The sequence below is a fragment of the Diplotaxodon limnothrissa genome, linkage group LG22 (assembly GCF_057381915.1).
Source record: "Diplotaxodon limnothrissa isolate DT_005_m linkage group LG22, D_limnothrissa_male_GT1.1, whole genome shotgun sequence".
NCBI lineage: Eukaryota > Metazoa > Chordata > Actinopteri > Cichliformes > Cichlidae > Diplotaxodon > Diplotaxodon limnothrissa.
Window position 1 is genome coordinate 26,074,792 of NC_140616.1, and position 15,928 is coordinate 26,090,719.

General features: G+C 42.4%; 1 protein-coding gene across 1 annotated transcript; it reads right to left on the reverse strand.

Annotated features, from left to right (window-relative positions):
* Positions 1-9,337: 9,337 nt before the first annotated feature.
* On the reverse strand, positions 9,338-15,193 carry LOC146610039 (ubiquitin carboxyl-terminal hydrolase 29-like). The gene is made up of 16 exons (XM_085346168.1): positions 15,158-15,193; positions 13,574-13,654; positions 13,320-13,375; positions 12,949-13,021; positions 12,756-12,839; positions 12,212-12,267; positions 11,911-11,967; positions 11,685-11,816; positions 11,470-11,593; positions 11,233-11,384; positions 11,028-11,127; positions 10,811-10,887; positions 10,525-10,633; positions 9,857-9,914; positions 9,531-9,688; positions 9,338-9,433 (listed from the first exon to the last, which is right to left on the reverse strand). Exons 1-16 carry the CDS (start codon positions 15,191-15,193, stop codon positions 9,338-9,340), a joined length of 1,449 nt encoding a protein of 482 aa, XP_085202294.1.
* Between the last annotated feature and the right edge of the window lie 735 nt (positions 15,194-15,928).

Here is a 15,928-nt window from a genome sequence, read left to right on the forward strand (position 1 = left end):
CCTTCCCAAAGGGAAAAAGTACTATAGCTTACTAGGGTATATATATTAGACTTAATAGTTACTATATAAAGTAATTGACTTCTATTCCTTTTACATCAAATTAAAACTTTGGGTGTCAGATAATTATTTATTAAAAGCTAGACATTTTAAATGAGAATAAGAAAGAAAAGTATGTCTTTGTGCCCCCTTTTCCCTGTTAATGCCCTATCGGCCCCCCTGGCTAAACTTTGCTAGATCCGCCCCTGCACAGTTACCAGCGTCAGCTACGTAGAAAAAGATCCTGGAGTAGAAAGTAATATTAAATACATTCTAACAATAGCTGATCAAGCTTAAACGTGCTGCTGTTGTTCAGAAGCTGGTTTCCTCTTTCTGGTGCAAAGTGGGCCAAAAACAAACTAGAGAGACGGACTCGCGACAGAAAAGCCGATCAGCTGATCGTTAAGCAGTTTCATGATTGAAGTAGCAGCAGGAGAGGCAGTCGCTCCATATATCGCTTGTTAAGCTTAACGCAGGAATGCTTTACATTCAGAGATGGACTTACACACTTGCTTTACTTCTCTCGGGGATAACTTTGTCGGAGATGAAATGCCAGGTTGCTAGCGAAGCTCCAAATGCTATCCAGACCACCGACAGGTCCCGCATGCCACAGCCGCTCTATCACGTGATGCATACTGCTCTGACGTGCTAACGTTCTGAGGTGAGTTACGGCGTGTTGCAAGTTTTGTGAGGTGCTTTCGTGATATTTAATGGATCGGATTACATTTTTTATTTTTCTCCGATATCCGATCCAGTAATTTAGGTCAGTATCGGACCGATACGTAATATCGGATCGGTCCATCTCTAATTACGACAACAGTCGTAACATTAACTAAAAATGTTTTTCACCATCTCGTTTTAACTTCTGGTTTAGCTTCAGCTAACTAAAACTAAATGGACCTTGGAAATAATCACATCTTAATAGAGTGAACCATAGACTGTATAAAAGATAGGACCATTGCAACTTGACTGCAGCACTTCACCCTTTCACATAGTCCCAGCTCTTCTCTGTCATGTTTTATGGTGCTGCAAATGTCTTCAGTTGGTGAAAGGTCTGGGCTGCTGGTGTCTTGTTGTGCTTGCTATGCATCCCTGACTCGTTTCTTCTTTCTGCATCAAGTAAGGAATGTAGTGAAAGTTCCCAAGAGGTTAAAAACACCACTGAAAAAATGCCATCAGACCTGAGTTGGGACACTTGGATTATGGAGCTTCTGGACCAAGAGAGTGGATGGGAGCATGTGTTTAACAAGTATTTAAATGTGTCCTTAATTAAAGACTCTGGGTTTATTAAATTGATAAGCGATGAAATACAATTTTACAAACAGACAAATAATCGAGAGGACACTACATTGGCTACTTGGTGGGATGCTATGAAGGCATACTTAACCCTCGTGCGCCCTGGACCAAAAAAAAAAGGGGGGGGTCCCGCAGACCCCGGCAGCACGGACCCAGGTCTCGTCGCGAAACAGGGCGCCGGTTCACGGTGGGGACAGATGGGGGTCAGGCGGACCCCCAGCTATAGCGGGTCTCGTCACACCGTCGGACAAAGGCACCTAATTGGTTGTAACCCTCCATCGATCGCGTAAGTTACGATGGCAAACCTTGGGGTCTGGAGGGAACCCAAAGCGCCACGGCAACAACTCTCAACTTCACATCATCATCATCATCGTCTCCTTCTTGAGAGTGTTCGCGTACACCGGCCTCAGTGAGGACCTCGGACTCTCCGTTCCTCCTCGACCTCCTTCCTCCTCCCCCGTTCTCCTGCTCCCCGCAGGCGAGCGCTTAGCCGGATGGGCCTTGGGTTGCGCGTAAATGGGCCTAAGTGAGGACCACGGGCTCTCCGTTGCTCCTCGTCTTCCTTGCTCCTTCTCTACCGTTGTCATGCGCCTCACTAGTGAAAGAGAAGCTGTTTGGCCTGCCTATTACGCGAACACCATCCTCCATTTATGCTCCTCGCTAGTGTATGCTTAGGTCTGTGGAGGGCCGGTTTCGCGAACACCGCCCTCTAGTTGGACCTCGGGCTCTCCGTTGCGCCTCGTACTCCTTACTCCCTCTACGTCGTTCTCAAGCACCTCGCTAGTGAAAGAGCAGCTGCTTGGCCTGCCTATTATGTGAACACCGCCCTCCAGTTGGACCTGGGGCTCTCAATGCCCCTCGTCCTTCTTGCTCCCTCTCCTTCGTTCTCATCTGCCTCGCTAGTGAAAGACCAGCTATGTGGCCTGCCTATTACGCGAACACCGCCCTCCGTTTGGACACTCCTTGCCTCCTCCTCATCCTTGCTCCCTCTACATCGTTCTCAAGAGCCTCTCTAGCGTACTCTTAGGTCTGCGGAGGGCGGGTTACCTGAACACAGCCTTCCGTTTAGACCTCGGACCCTCAGTGTCTCCTCATCCTCCTTTCCCTTTTTTTAAAACATTTTCCTCGCTCTCACGCGCCTCGCTGGCGAGCCCTTAGCTTTGGGGAGGGTGGGTTTCGCGAACACCACCGTCTGTGAGGAACCCAGTACCTCCTTCACACACACACACACACACACACACACACACACACACACACACACACACACACACACAGGAGGCAGTGAGGAGTAGAAGGAGGTTGTTGCTACGCCTGCGTCGCGAAAACAAGGCTCATTGTGTGTGCGCCCGGAGGAGCTACGGGGGAAACACATGGGACAACCAACTAGTTTGGGGCCATGGTTTATTCAACATGTATTTTCAGTGTGGTTTAACTTGCTAATCTGATCTGATATACTTTCCTTGAATGTGCCTTAATTTCACCTCTTTTTTGCTTTCTTCTTTTCTTAGCTTACTGAAAATGTTGGCGACCAAAGGCCGGATCCAGGGATGTGTGCTGCTTGTGCTACTGGCGTTATGTGGGCAAACTGCTTGCTGTCAACATCAATACAAAGATAACAAAAAAATAGCCTAGTGTAACGTAGTGTTTTATGTTTTTTTTTCTAGAATGATTCAAATGTTACTATCATTTCCCCAACCCTGCAGGCTCTGCGACCCGTGAAGAACTGAGACTCCTTCTGGTCGGTAAAACAGGATCGGGAAAGAGTGCATCCGGAAACACCATCCTGGGGGATGCGAACGCTTTCAAAGAAGACGTTTCGCCTGAGTCTGTCACCGACGGCTGTCTCAGAAAAGAGGCAGAGGGCAAAGACGGAAGAAATATCGCTGTGATCGACACTCTGGGGCTGTCTTTTGGATGAAATTGATGAAATGGTGGATTTCAATGGAGGAAACCACTACACCAACGAGATGTATATGGCGGCCCAGAAGAAACTCGAAGGAGAAAGGCTGAAGAGGAGAAAGGAGGAAGAACAAAGAAAAAGGGAAGAAGAGGAGAGGATCGAATTGAAGGAGCGGTGTAAATTCTTCCGCCTCGCTTCCCTGGGATTATTTGGCACAGGAGCGTACTTTACATCTTATGTTCTCATGGGGCTCGGTGGAGCCCTTGGATATTCTCAGTTAAAGACGCCGAGCTTGATGGTTGGGCGTCTTCTTTACTCGTCGATACCGTGAAAACTGCGTAGGTGTATCACCTACTCGACCTAGTGATCAACGAGTACCGCACCGAAGCATGCAACGGGTGCAAGACCAATCACCCCAGCCAGAGACAACACGAGTGTCTGCGAGTCTTGGTGTCAGGGTCCCTGTGCCTACCCAGTCGGCTCAGTATGGCTACATATGTTTTTCATTTTGTTCCTGCTCTCTCCCTTCCTCTCTTTCCCTCCTCCCTCTGCCAGGGCGGAGCTCACCTGTGGGCTTCTGCCCTTGGTCCATGCACCTGGTCGCCATCATGCACCTGTGGCTCGTTACGAGAGTGTTCCAGCTCCTTTATAAGACGGCAGCTCTGTGTTTCTCGTCGCTGGACCGTTGCCGATCCGCATTCCCTGGACCAACCCCTGTGTTTACTGAGTGATTGAGTGTGCGAGGAGTGGAGTACGTCATCGTGTTTTCTGTGGAGTGTGGAGAGGAGCGTGAGGAGTGGACGGAGTGCGTGTGGACTTTCAGCGTCTTTTCCCTTTGTGTGTGGACCCCCGGAGCCCGCCTTCCCCCTCACCTCTGTAAATAGATCACCTGGTGTGCTGTAATAAAGATTCTTGTGTTTCCCAACTCAGAGCCTGCGCGTGTGTCCGTTCCATCCCGCTGTGACACTTGGAGGATGACTTTTACGCTGAACATTATTACAGCATCAGGAAAAGACTCCTCATGCCGCGTTTCATTCCTTCCATTCAACGTCTCCTGATCATGTATTCACAGCCACCGAAGGCGCTGTACAGCACCGAGCACCTGAAACACGGACAGTTTGTTGATATTGTAATCAAAAATACAGCCCCGGGGGGGAGGGGGGGCATTTTAAAAACGCACCCTCCCTATTGCGCATGTCCCTAAAAGGTATGGCCTTCCAGATTGCCTCAGTTGTATCGTGAGTGTAATTTCAAATAAAATAAAACTCAGAAGCATCTGTGTGTTGTATTCTTCTTCTTCTTATTATTATTATTATTATTATTATTATTATTATTATTATCATTATTATCATTATTGTGATTATGCTTCATTTTTATGTACTGGGGTATCAATGACCCCCACGCTGCCGCAGCAGCTTCTGTGCGTGGCCCCCAAGTGCTACATTTTCTTTCCCGATCCCCTGACGAACCCATTAGAATCGCTCTGGGGCACTCTTCGACCCCAAATGATCGTTCTGGTTTTTTTTTCATTTTCATTCACCTGTCTCTACTGAGGGTGGGGTACTTTGGGACCCCCGGGGTCTGGGGCTGCCCCGAAGAGGAGCACAAGGGTTAAAGCCGGTCAGAGCGGACATGCTCCATTTTGCGTAACTATTTTTAAATCCCGGTAGCACTGCAACCACGTAAGCTAACGCAATAATTTTTTTTACATATGAAACCGGAGGAGTTGTACTTACATCTTATGCCATCAGCTTGTCCTAGGTCACAGTTTCCTTCCACATATAGCTTTGCAAAAACTGCATAAAAAGCACTTGCAGCAACAAAAACATAATATTCCAGAAACACGCTTTGCCGATCCGATCAGCTGTTTGTAACACTTCCTACGTCCATCAGCGTGAACTGTCGCATGTCCGCCATGACCTGCCCGAAACCGGAAGAGACGTCATTTTGCGGAAATGTAGTTTTTTACGATCGGGGCCTTATGAGCCTATATTTGTGTTTTTAAAAGTTATGTTTGAGTTTATGACTTTCTGTGTCGTTTCTGGGATGCTTAGGACTCATATTGCACTGCTGGAAATAGTTTATTTTGATGCACATGCTGTTATTTTGCAAATTTGCATTATAATATTTATTTTCGTTTTTCCTGCAGTGTATAAAAATTGGTGTATTTCAAAAATAAAACTATGAAGACACTTAAAATAAATTTCCTGTGGTGGGAAACTAGTTTGTGCAACTTTTTTGTATTTACAGTTTTGAGGGATAAGCCTCTTAAATTTCTCTGACTAGAAATATATGTTAAAAAAACAAAAAAAAATTTCAATTTTTTTGTAGTTTATTGCACTTTTTTGCAATTTGTGTAATTACTGTGCACCTAATGCAGACATATTATTAAAGCTTGGGCTATAATGGTTGTATTGATGTATAGCAACTTGAAATGCTCCCAAAAATGGCACTACAGCATGAAAAAATATAATATAAGCTCTGGCGGACTTGGTTCTATGGTAGGTCTTAAAGGGTTAATTAAGGACACATTTAAATGCCATCTGCGGCTTTGAGGAATCTGTAAAATATTTCCAAGACATAGAAAAATTGGCACATGGTCCGAGAATACTATATTACCAATACTTGAATCTATAGAGTTATTCACTAAGGCTTCAGAAATAAGAAAGTAGTCGATTCTAGTATAAACATTATGAGGCGGAGAGTAAAAGGAATATTCCCTGCCTTCTGGATGCATTGTCCGCCAAACATCATTCAGACCTAAACCTGAGGTCATCTGCCTTATGGCAACTACAGATTTACTCTCTGTGCCTCTCCTAGGAAGTGATCTATCTAGGTCTTGATCCAGTATATGATTAAAATCTCCTCCTACCACTATTTGTGCACCTTCTAATTCCAAAAGATACTGTGACAGGTTGTGAAAAAAGGCGAGTATGTCCGCATTAGGTGCATAGATATTACATAAAATTATTGGTGTGTCCAGTAGTTGTCCATAAACCAATATAAATCTACCTTCCTTATCTGTTATTACTTTTGTTTCAGTAAAGCTAACTGCTTTATGAATCAGAACCGACACTCCCCTACTTTTACCAGTTCCAGGACTGGAAAAGACTTTACCTACCCAGGAACATTTAAGTTTTAAGGCTTCTGACTTACACGTGTGCATTTCTTGAATAAAGGCTATATCAACTCTTGATAACTTTAGATATGTTAATATTTTCTTCCTCTTAATCCCGTTATTCAACCCCTTAACATTCCAGCTGGCTATTTTGAAATCTGTGTCTATCCATGTTATATGTTGTCTCCTTGACCTGGAGACAACATATAAGATGACACCGCCATGGACCTCAACCTGCAGGCTTTGTGTTACCCGTCTCTTTATACAGGAGCATGTAGGGGTGGACTGCCTTTTTATTTGATTACCCTTTTCTCATGTTTTTCTTAGTTAGGGAGATAAGACATTGTCATTTGGTTTTATTCTTTTCATAAATAAGTTTTGTACATCCTTTAGATACGGTCCCTTTTGTTTGTTGTTTTGGGGTCCACCCTGAAGCTATAGTTCGCTCCTTTCCTTTGTTAGAATTCAATCACTGTGAAAAAAAATCACCATCAAAATTGTACTGGTTGTGTGATGTGCTGCTTGGGGTCAGACAGGGGTGGATCACCCTTATATTATGGTCTGGCCACCCTTAGAAAGGCCATAACACTAAAATGAAAATTAAAACTAGACTTATAACTGGCTGGTGTCCTTACCAGTGACCTTGGGTCTGAACTGTGGGCTCCTCTTTCCAGGTGTTCGTACTGCCTGAGTGGGACCAAGATGTGCTGTCTTGCCTCTTTTGGGTTTTCTGCATGTTTCTGGCTCAACATGCAAGTATCCACTTCTTGACGTTCGCTGTTGGTTGCAGCCACTTGAGGTTTTTGGGCTCATTTGGGTTCTCAACACTGGGTGACTTTGATGGGAGTGAAAGCATCCTCACAACATAAATCACCACACTACCTGCTTTTGTTTCAGATTTTTTCTTTATCCTTGTTAACATGTTTGGGTACTGGGTTTACCTGTAATGCATTTTGTGCTCCAAAAGCTGTTATTTTGTGCAGCTGTGCTCCAAAAGCTGTTAGCATGACCTTTTTTATCATTAGATTGTGCCACACCAGCATCTGAGAGAAAAGCTTTGAGTTTGATTTTGTGTTTGTGTTTTGCAGGCACTCAGGAGAATAAGTCATGATGTTTCTTGTGTTTGTCATGTTAGTATCTCAGTGCTTGTCAATCACCAGTCAACAGTGTCACCACTGTGAACAACATCCTTCGACTGTTCGAGCCAAAACCTTGGAGAAGTCCCTGCAGCCGCTTCAAAACTCATCACTGAGCTCGATCTCTCTTTTAACACGCTGGAGACAACAATGAAAGATGACTTTCTTTCATATGCTGCTTTGACGGCTTTGTTCGTGAATAACAACAGAATCAAAACCATCCATGAAGAGACATTTCACCCGCTGATTAATTTGGAGAAACTGGACTTCCACAAACCAGTTGGAGACTTTGTCCTCTGGATGGTTTCAGAACCTGATTTCTCTCCACTAGTTCAATCTTTTGGGAAACAAATATACAACACTGGGTCCGGGAAACCTTTTCCTGCCACTGAGGAGCTTGAAGACCCTCCATTTTTGAGGAGCTTTCCTTCAGTCTGTCAGTGAAAGGGATTTTGTTGAACCTTGAAACTGCCGTGACCCTGTCCAAAGACCAGCTGGCCACCTGGCCGGGTCAGTCATGGATATTCACAAATACCCCATAGTACTGGTGGAAAAGAAATATTGAGGGAAAATCCATGTTCAGACCATGTTCAGTGTGTCGTGACACTTGCACGATGGAAGAACACACCCACTTGTTGGTGCCAGAAGAGCCACTGAGAAATTATTGTTTTAGCTGGCTCATTACAAGTCGATGGCTGCTCACCTGGAGTAGGATAAAACTCTGGAGCGAATAATTGCCCGATTTTACTGGACAGGAAACTGTTTTAGACTTAGAGCTTTTTATTGTCATTGTGCAGTTTCTTGCACAGTGAAATTGGGTAAGTGGAGAGCATAGAGCCGCTGTATCTGTGCGCACCACCATCTTGCATTTTTTGCATGTTTGGCTGGTGTCACTTTTGGACTTTGCTACCTGTAGCTAAACATTTGCAGCTAAATCATTTATTTAAAAGCAGAAGCTGCAACTGATCGAGGGAATATTTGTCTGAAAACTTAAACTGAACTCCAAGGGTACCATTGCTCCAGCTCACCATCTTTACCTGAGTGAATCAGTTTGTTGAACAATCTAAATGATTCAGAAACTTCTGTGACATCAACTTAACTAAGGCTCATTACAAATTTCACAAAACACTGCTGAATACTTTTAATATTTTTTTATTAGTTATTTTTGTTTTTGTTGTTATTTTGATTTTAATAAAACAAAATAAAATAAAGAATTAAATCATTTCTTTGGTTTTTAAATTTAATTTATTTTACAAATAAATTAATAATAATATTAATAATAATAACAACAAATTAGTGCTGTCAGTGTTAACGTCATTTTACCTAATGACGTTAACGCTGACAGCACTAATTTGTTGTTCCCAGAGAGCAAGCCAAACACTGGTCCAGAAAAGGACGATCTCTAGTAGATTTTGTTTTAACCTCCTAGGACCTGGTGTCCACATATGTAGACATAACATTTTGGGTTGTCTAGACCAAAATACAAAATTTTGCTCTTCAAAAACCTGATATCCACTTATGAGGGAGGACATGACACTGCCACTGTTCAATCGAAATTTAAAATGAATGTCCTCATATGTGGATCTCATTCTTTTGAGAAACAAAAAAAAGATAGTCTGAATCTGATGTCTTGGTTTTTACCTTCATCGGGTCCCAATCAACCTAAATGGCACAGAGGAATTAAAAATGCATGCCATGAAAGTTCAGGTCTTAGGAGGTTAAAAATGTCCCTGCTGATGAGACCAGTGAATGTGGGGCGACGGTGGCAAGAAAAAACTCCCTCCTGGAGGAAGAAATCTTGGGAGGACCAGGCTCTCTGGCAGGACCCTCCCTCCTGAGGGCAATACTTACCTATACTTGTCCTCCAGTGTGCGATGGTGGGCTGGGACGACTGCTTTTCCTTCTCAGCATGATGATGACCTTAACTTCCTTCCTTCCTTCCATTTCCTGTTTCAGAACTGAGAATGAAGACAAAACTGGTTAACAAGGTAACAGGACATTTAAAAATTCTCTCACTTCAGGATGAGATGCTGTGTCTTCTTACGTTTCTCTTGTAAAACAGGATGTAGGCCGACTGCTGCTGTTCCTCACAAACTGCAGATCCAGTTGTGTGGAGCACCTGTGCGTCATTATAGGTGAGCCAGCGATCTGATGTAGAGTGCTGACTCTCCTCAGGATGGACAGAACTACAGATGTAGTGTCCTGAAATCACATTAAGACAAATGAATCCAACTTCTGGAAGTCAACTGATTCAAGCAAACAGTGATTTTGACTTAGTGCTTCTTAGAACATCAAAAGCTTTTGTGTGTGAGTCCTTCACTGAAAAGTAGCAAGTTTCATTTTCTGTTTGTCACAAGTCTGTTGTTTTACCTGACTCTGTGCCTCCATAATGACTGATGATGCTGCAAAGACTATAACAGCCACCACCCTGAGAAGGAACAAATCCAAAGAGTGTTAGTTTCATAAAGTCTCACATCAGTGCCATAATTAAGCTGATTTGCTGAGGCTACGTCCACACTAATGCGTTTTCGTTTGAAAACGCATCGTTTTCTCTCCGCTTTGACCTCCCGTCCACACCGAGACGGCGTTTTCCTCAAGGAAAAACACAGCATCTTGAAAACGCTCTCGAAAACGCATACATTTCAAAACGGAGTTGTCCCATCGCAGTGTGGACACTCGAAAACGCAGACTTTCTAAAACGATGACGCATTTTGGTCATGTGATGCAGTCATGTGAGCAATTAAACAAAGATAAGCCGAGTGCATTAGACAGCAGTTGTTTTGATTGCTCTCAACTTTGACAGCCCTAAAAAAGATTAATATCAGTTTGTACATGCTCCGGATAGCTTTTCTTCAAATTCTGTAATTCTCACTCACTTTTGCGCATGCGCAGGACTGGAACGTAAGCGTTTTCGGCCGTTTCAATGCAGACGCACAACTATTTGAAAATGACTGAAAACGCCAGTGTGGACACGGAGTTTTCAAATCTATCCGGGCTAGTGTGGACGTAGCCTGAGACGTTCTGCAGTCTGTTTTTACCTGATTGGATGGCACCACCAAGTCCCTCTGCAGCCTGACGGGGTCATCCACCTTCTTAATCTTGTAGGTTTGTGTAAAGCCAAACCTCTTCAGATGCAAGATCAGAACTCTGGCAGAAAAGAAAAAAAACACAAACAAGGTAGAAAATAAGAAGAATGAGTGTCAAACACAAACAGAAGATGGGAGAAAACGACTGCTCAAGTATTGTCTCGAAGAACTCTGATATTTGATGCGCCACAGTTTGGAAACCTGGTCAGTCGATCAATTCTGATGTGACCTTACTCACCTTGGCAGTGTATCAAAAGACGACTTCAGTTCTGAGGCCGTCCCTCCACAATCACAGCGAAATTCTATTTCTTGTTCCTGAACAACAGCACAGAGAAAACAGGCTTTATGGTAGAAAGAAATCTCAACATATGCACACACACATGCACACAAACACTAACAAAAAAGGTGTGTTAAGATCGCTGATACGACAACTCTATTGGAATTTGTGATCTTACCTTCAAGTATGTCTCTAACATGTTTATAATAGACCCCTCTGGAACAAGGTCTAGAGACAAGCTGGTGAATTCCTCTTGCTGTGATGATTGGTGACCGCAGCTACACATTTCAGGAGTAACGTAGTTAAAGTAAAGATCAGGTACGTGGAAAAGAGGTATATGAAAATACTGCAACCAGCTCTGCGTTTCTGAAAGACAGGCTTACCTCTTGCATGTCCTCATGTTTTCCATTTTAAAAATGTGATGGTCTTCTACTGGGCAGCTATAACTTTGGCCCAGGAGAGCTGCGTTCCTCTCCAGGTGAGGTGTGAGCCTTTTGACCTCATCGAGGAATAATGTTAGGAATTCATGAGCGTCCTGAAAGAAAAGCAGAGAGATTTAAAACAGTACATCAAAATCAGAAGGTAAAGCAAAAAACGAAATGTCCAAATAGCTGACGCACTTTCTGTGCACTGCCGGTGTATTCAGGAGCTTGACTGCTGAATGCCTTCTTAAAAGCTCTTAGGTGGTGATCTTTAAGGCCATAATCTGTTGACTCGTGACAGTCCCTGACATCAATAAGCCTTCTGTAGAAAGGAAGGGTAAACAGACATTTCTGCTGTTAGATCTCTTTGTTCTTCAGGTTTTTGAAGAAAGTAGAAGGTTGACGTAGCGCACCTTAAGAGCTGAGCTTCTGGATCTGTGCTCCACAAAACCCCCTGACGCCTGATGTCTCTTATGAACTCCTCAATGTTGAGGAGGCTCTGCAGGCAGGAGTTCATGTAGCAGGTGTTTCCGATGTTTGGAAACCTGACACACACGCGCAACGTTTACAGTATCAGTGTAAAATAATTCATTTTCTCCACTTTGACAAAGTGAGTCTTTGTGCACCACGTGTACTCACCCGAAGCAGTCTATAGTCCCAGTTTGACTTTCTATTTTTTTCCCACCGCATGCTACACTGCTCCAAAAAGGTAAAAACACAAACACAAAATTAGGAAAGATGTCAAGATTCTGAGCAGTGTATGCGCATGTATGCATGAGCTTTGAAGTTGAAACATTTTGGAGGACGTCCAAAAGTAGTAAAAAAGATGTAAATACACAAGGTGGAAGAAAAATGCCAATAAAAGGGAAATAAAAGAGCTCCAACTAAACCACTGCTATAAATATCTCCAGCAGCATTAAAGAGCGGCGCATTTCTTTACCTCTGATGAGACGTAGAAGGAATTTCCTTCTCTGCCACGTTTTGTTTGTGTAATTTCTGTTTAGAAACAAGAAAACCAACATCAGTAATGGCATAAAACAAACATACCAAGGGAGTCTCTCCATGAAAAGTGTCCAGTTAGAAAATTTGGTATTATTTCATATTATTTATCACTTTAGTGAGCTGTCAGCTCATGAAGCAGATATATAGGAATATCTTTAAATAAATTAAAAACAATTTATTCATGCTTTAAATTGAGTTTTAAAGTTTGTCCTATGAAATACAAAATCCTTCATTTGGTTTTGATCAAAATTCAGTTTTTACAGAAATCATCCATCAAGCTTCATTAAAAGATTCAAAAATGCTTATTTACCATAAAAAATATTTAGAGAAACATCCTGCAAGTCTCTTCAAACTTACCTTTCTGTGAAAAAAAAAAACGTTTAAACATCTTTGAACTTAATTTGAGGACATGGATGTGCTAAATTGCTCTTAACTGTGATGAGTAAATGCTTGATGACAGTGACTCTTTCCATAAAACATACCTTCCAGAATTTAAAAAGAAACCAGCGACACTTTTTTTGTGTCTTCACAGTGTTGCTCTCTGCCTCTGCATCGCTGTCAGTTTGCTGCAGAGGACGAACAAACATAAGTTTATTAAAAAAGTAAAGTCACTTTAAATTAACAAGTGCAATTTAAAGAGAATGTGCATTTCATATGTTTCGTGTAAAAGCAAACCGAGGAACAGCAGAGGTGTCTCCATTTTCTCTTCTTCTTTTGACCATTTTCAGCAACACAAGCATCCGGGATGCTGACGAGGACAAAAGTGTAAATGTTATTTTTCAAAGTGGAAATTTTTAACAAGGAGTACATGCTGGAGATTGCAGATAAAAATTAATAACTGTAATGGAACAAAATCATGTATTTTGTACATTTACACTCTACATTTTCAAACGCTAATCTCTGAATCAATAGAAATTATAGACAAGACTAGAAGTAGTAAAAAAGATGTAAATACAAAGCACCAATAAAAGGGAAATAAAAGAGCTCCAACTAAACCACTGCTATAAATATCTCCAGCAGCATTAAAGAGCGGCGCATTTCTTTACCTCTGATGAGACGTAGAAGGAATTTCCTTCTCTGCCACGTTTTGTTTGTGTGATTTCTGTTTAGAAACAAGAAAAGCAACATCAGTAATGGCATAAAACAAAGTATATGGTAAGAAAATACAATATCCTTCATTTGGATTCAAAATTCAGTTTTTACAGAAATCATCCAAGAAGCTTCCTTAAAAGTTTCAAAAATGCTTATTTACCATAAGAAAACATTCAGAGAAATGTGCTGCGAGTCTCTTCAAACTTACCTTTCTGTGAAAAAGAAGTTTAAACATCTTTGGACTTGATGTGATCGCAGCCAAAATCTCCTCAGCTTTGCAAAAGTTCAACTGAAAACAAGCAGTCAAAGGTTGTATATTTATAAACTTTCAGCATAGAACGTTCATACCCTGAACAGCAAACATCAGCATTATGATGTATGGGGCTCATTTGCATATTTTGGAATGTATGCTCATTTGAACTGTATGGTGCTCGTCTCCAAGCAACTGCTACAAAATACAGGTCAAGTCAAGTGGCTTTTATTGTCATTTTAACCACGTGCAGAGGTACTGTACAGAGTGAAATGAGACCGCGTTCCTCCGAGACCCTGGTGCTATATATGACATATACGGACAAACCCAGGACTACATAAAGTGCAGTGTGCATAAATTGCAAAAATAAACAAGACAAAACAGTGCAAAACTAGACAGAACAGGACGATACAGACACAAGACAATGGAAATGTGCAAAATGCTGAGTATTGTGCAAAAGTAACTTGGTGTCTGTATGTATGTGTATGAGTGTGAGATACTGCAGATAAGTGCTTGGTAGTGACATGTGTGAAGGTGTGCGTGTGCCAGTGCAGTCACTGAGTGTTCAGGGGTCTGACGGCTTGTGGGAAGAAACTTTTCCGTAGTTTGGTAGCGAGGGCCCGGATGTTCTGGGACCTCTTTCCAGAAGGCAGCAGGGTGAAGAGTGTGTTTGAAGGCTGTGTGGGGTCCTCCAGCAAGCGGGTGTTATAAGGAGGGGAGAGGGACTCCAATGATCTTCTCAGCTGCTCTCACAATCCGTTGTAGGGTACTGCGATCTAATACGCTGCAGTTACCATACCAGACAGTGATGCAGCTACTTAGGATGCTCTTGTTAGTCCCACTGTAAAAGGTGGTGAGAATGGATGGTGGGAGATGGGCTTTCCTCAGCTTCTGCTTGAAGTAGAGACGCTGCTGGGCCTTCTTGGTTATGGAGCTGGTGTTGAGGGAGCAGGAGAGGTTCTCCGCCAGGTGGACACCAAGAAATCTGGTGCTCTTGACGACCTCCACAGAGGATCCATTCATGTTAAGTGGGCAGTGATCCCACTGTGCTCTCCTGAAGTCAACAATCTCTTTTGTTTTGTCCACGTTCACAGACAGGTTGTTGACTCTACACCTCTACAGATGGCCCGCAGTGCAACCCTTCAGCTTCCTACTAGATTCACCTATATACAAATTTAAAGACCTAGGAGACTTACTTCTCGTCACAGAGTTGTAGCATTCACAAGATTTTCAGAAAACTTGAACTCAAGGTCAAGGTCACTGATATTCAAACTGACCCCAGAACTTTAGTAGATGCACCAATGGTATCAATTCAAAATCCTACGCTTCTCGTTCCATTTTTATTTCACTATCTGTAACTAAGACAAATAAACAGTATTTGGGACACAAGTCACTATTAAAGTGGTTCGTGAGACTCCACATCTGATAACAGTATAACACACTGCTTATTTATGTAAAATTGTCATCAATAAATGTGTTCAAAACAGAAGCTACACTGGCTTTAAAAGTTTTTGTTAACTCTGACTACCTGTCTGCTCTTACCTGTTTCTTTTGCTCTCTGCTGTCTTCATCCTCCATCCAACTCTACATTGTATTGTTAGGGATGACATGATGAAACTGAAGGGTGTCTGGGCACCGAAAAAAGAAAAGAAGAGAGATTGGATTAGGCTGCAGCTGGCGTGCCATTCTCTCACTTCAGGATGAGATGCTGTGTCTTCTTACGTTAATCTTGTAAAACAGGATGTAGGCTGAGTGCTGCTGTTCCTCACAAGCTGCAGATCTAGTTGTGTGCAGCACCTGTGCGTCATTATAGGTGAGCCAAGGATGTAGAGTGTGGACTCTCCTCGGGACGGACAGAATTACAGATGCAGCAGCTGTTTCCGATGTATGGAAACCTGACACACAAACAAAAGTTTACAGTATCAGTGTAAAATAATTCATTTTGTCCAGGTTGAGAAGGTGAGCTTTGGTCCTTGTGCACCACGTGTACTCACCTGAAGCTGTCTGTAGTCTGAATTTTATTTTCCATTATTTATCCACCGCCCAAATGTTTCACTGCGCTACTGCAAAAAGGTAAAAACACAAACACACAATTAGACACTGAGCACTGGATGTGCATGCATGCATGAGCTTTGAAGTTTAAACTTTTTTTTATCATCAACAATTTTTATTTATTTCATTTTAAACTTCAATAACAGAGCTTAAGGATAACTACATAAATAAATAGTTTAAAAAACAAACAAACAAAAACAAAACAACAACAAAACAAAACAAAGGGAAGTTATCCTATTCTTTCTTCGCTCACCAATTCCC

Bases quoted from the DNA above. Each gene is read 5' to 3' on its own strand.
- LOC146610039 (XM_085346168.1), bottom strand. From the start codon at position 15,193: ATGGAGGATGAAGACAGCAGAGAGCAAAAGAAACAG. The intron at 11,968-12,211 runs GTAAAGAAATGC...TTTTTGGAGCAG, and splicing joins CCTTCTACGTCTCATCAGAG to TGTAGCATGCGGTGGGAAAA. The intron at 11,817-11,910 runs GTGAGTACACGT...CGTGTGTGTCAG, and splicing joins GGGACTATAGACTGCTTCGG to GTTTCCAAACATCGGAAACA.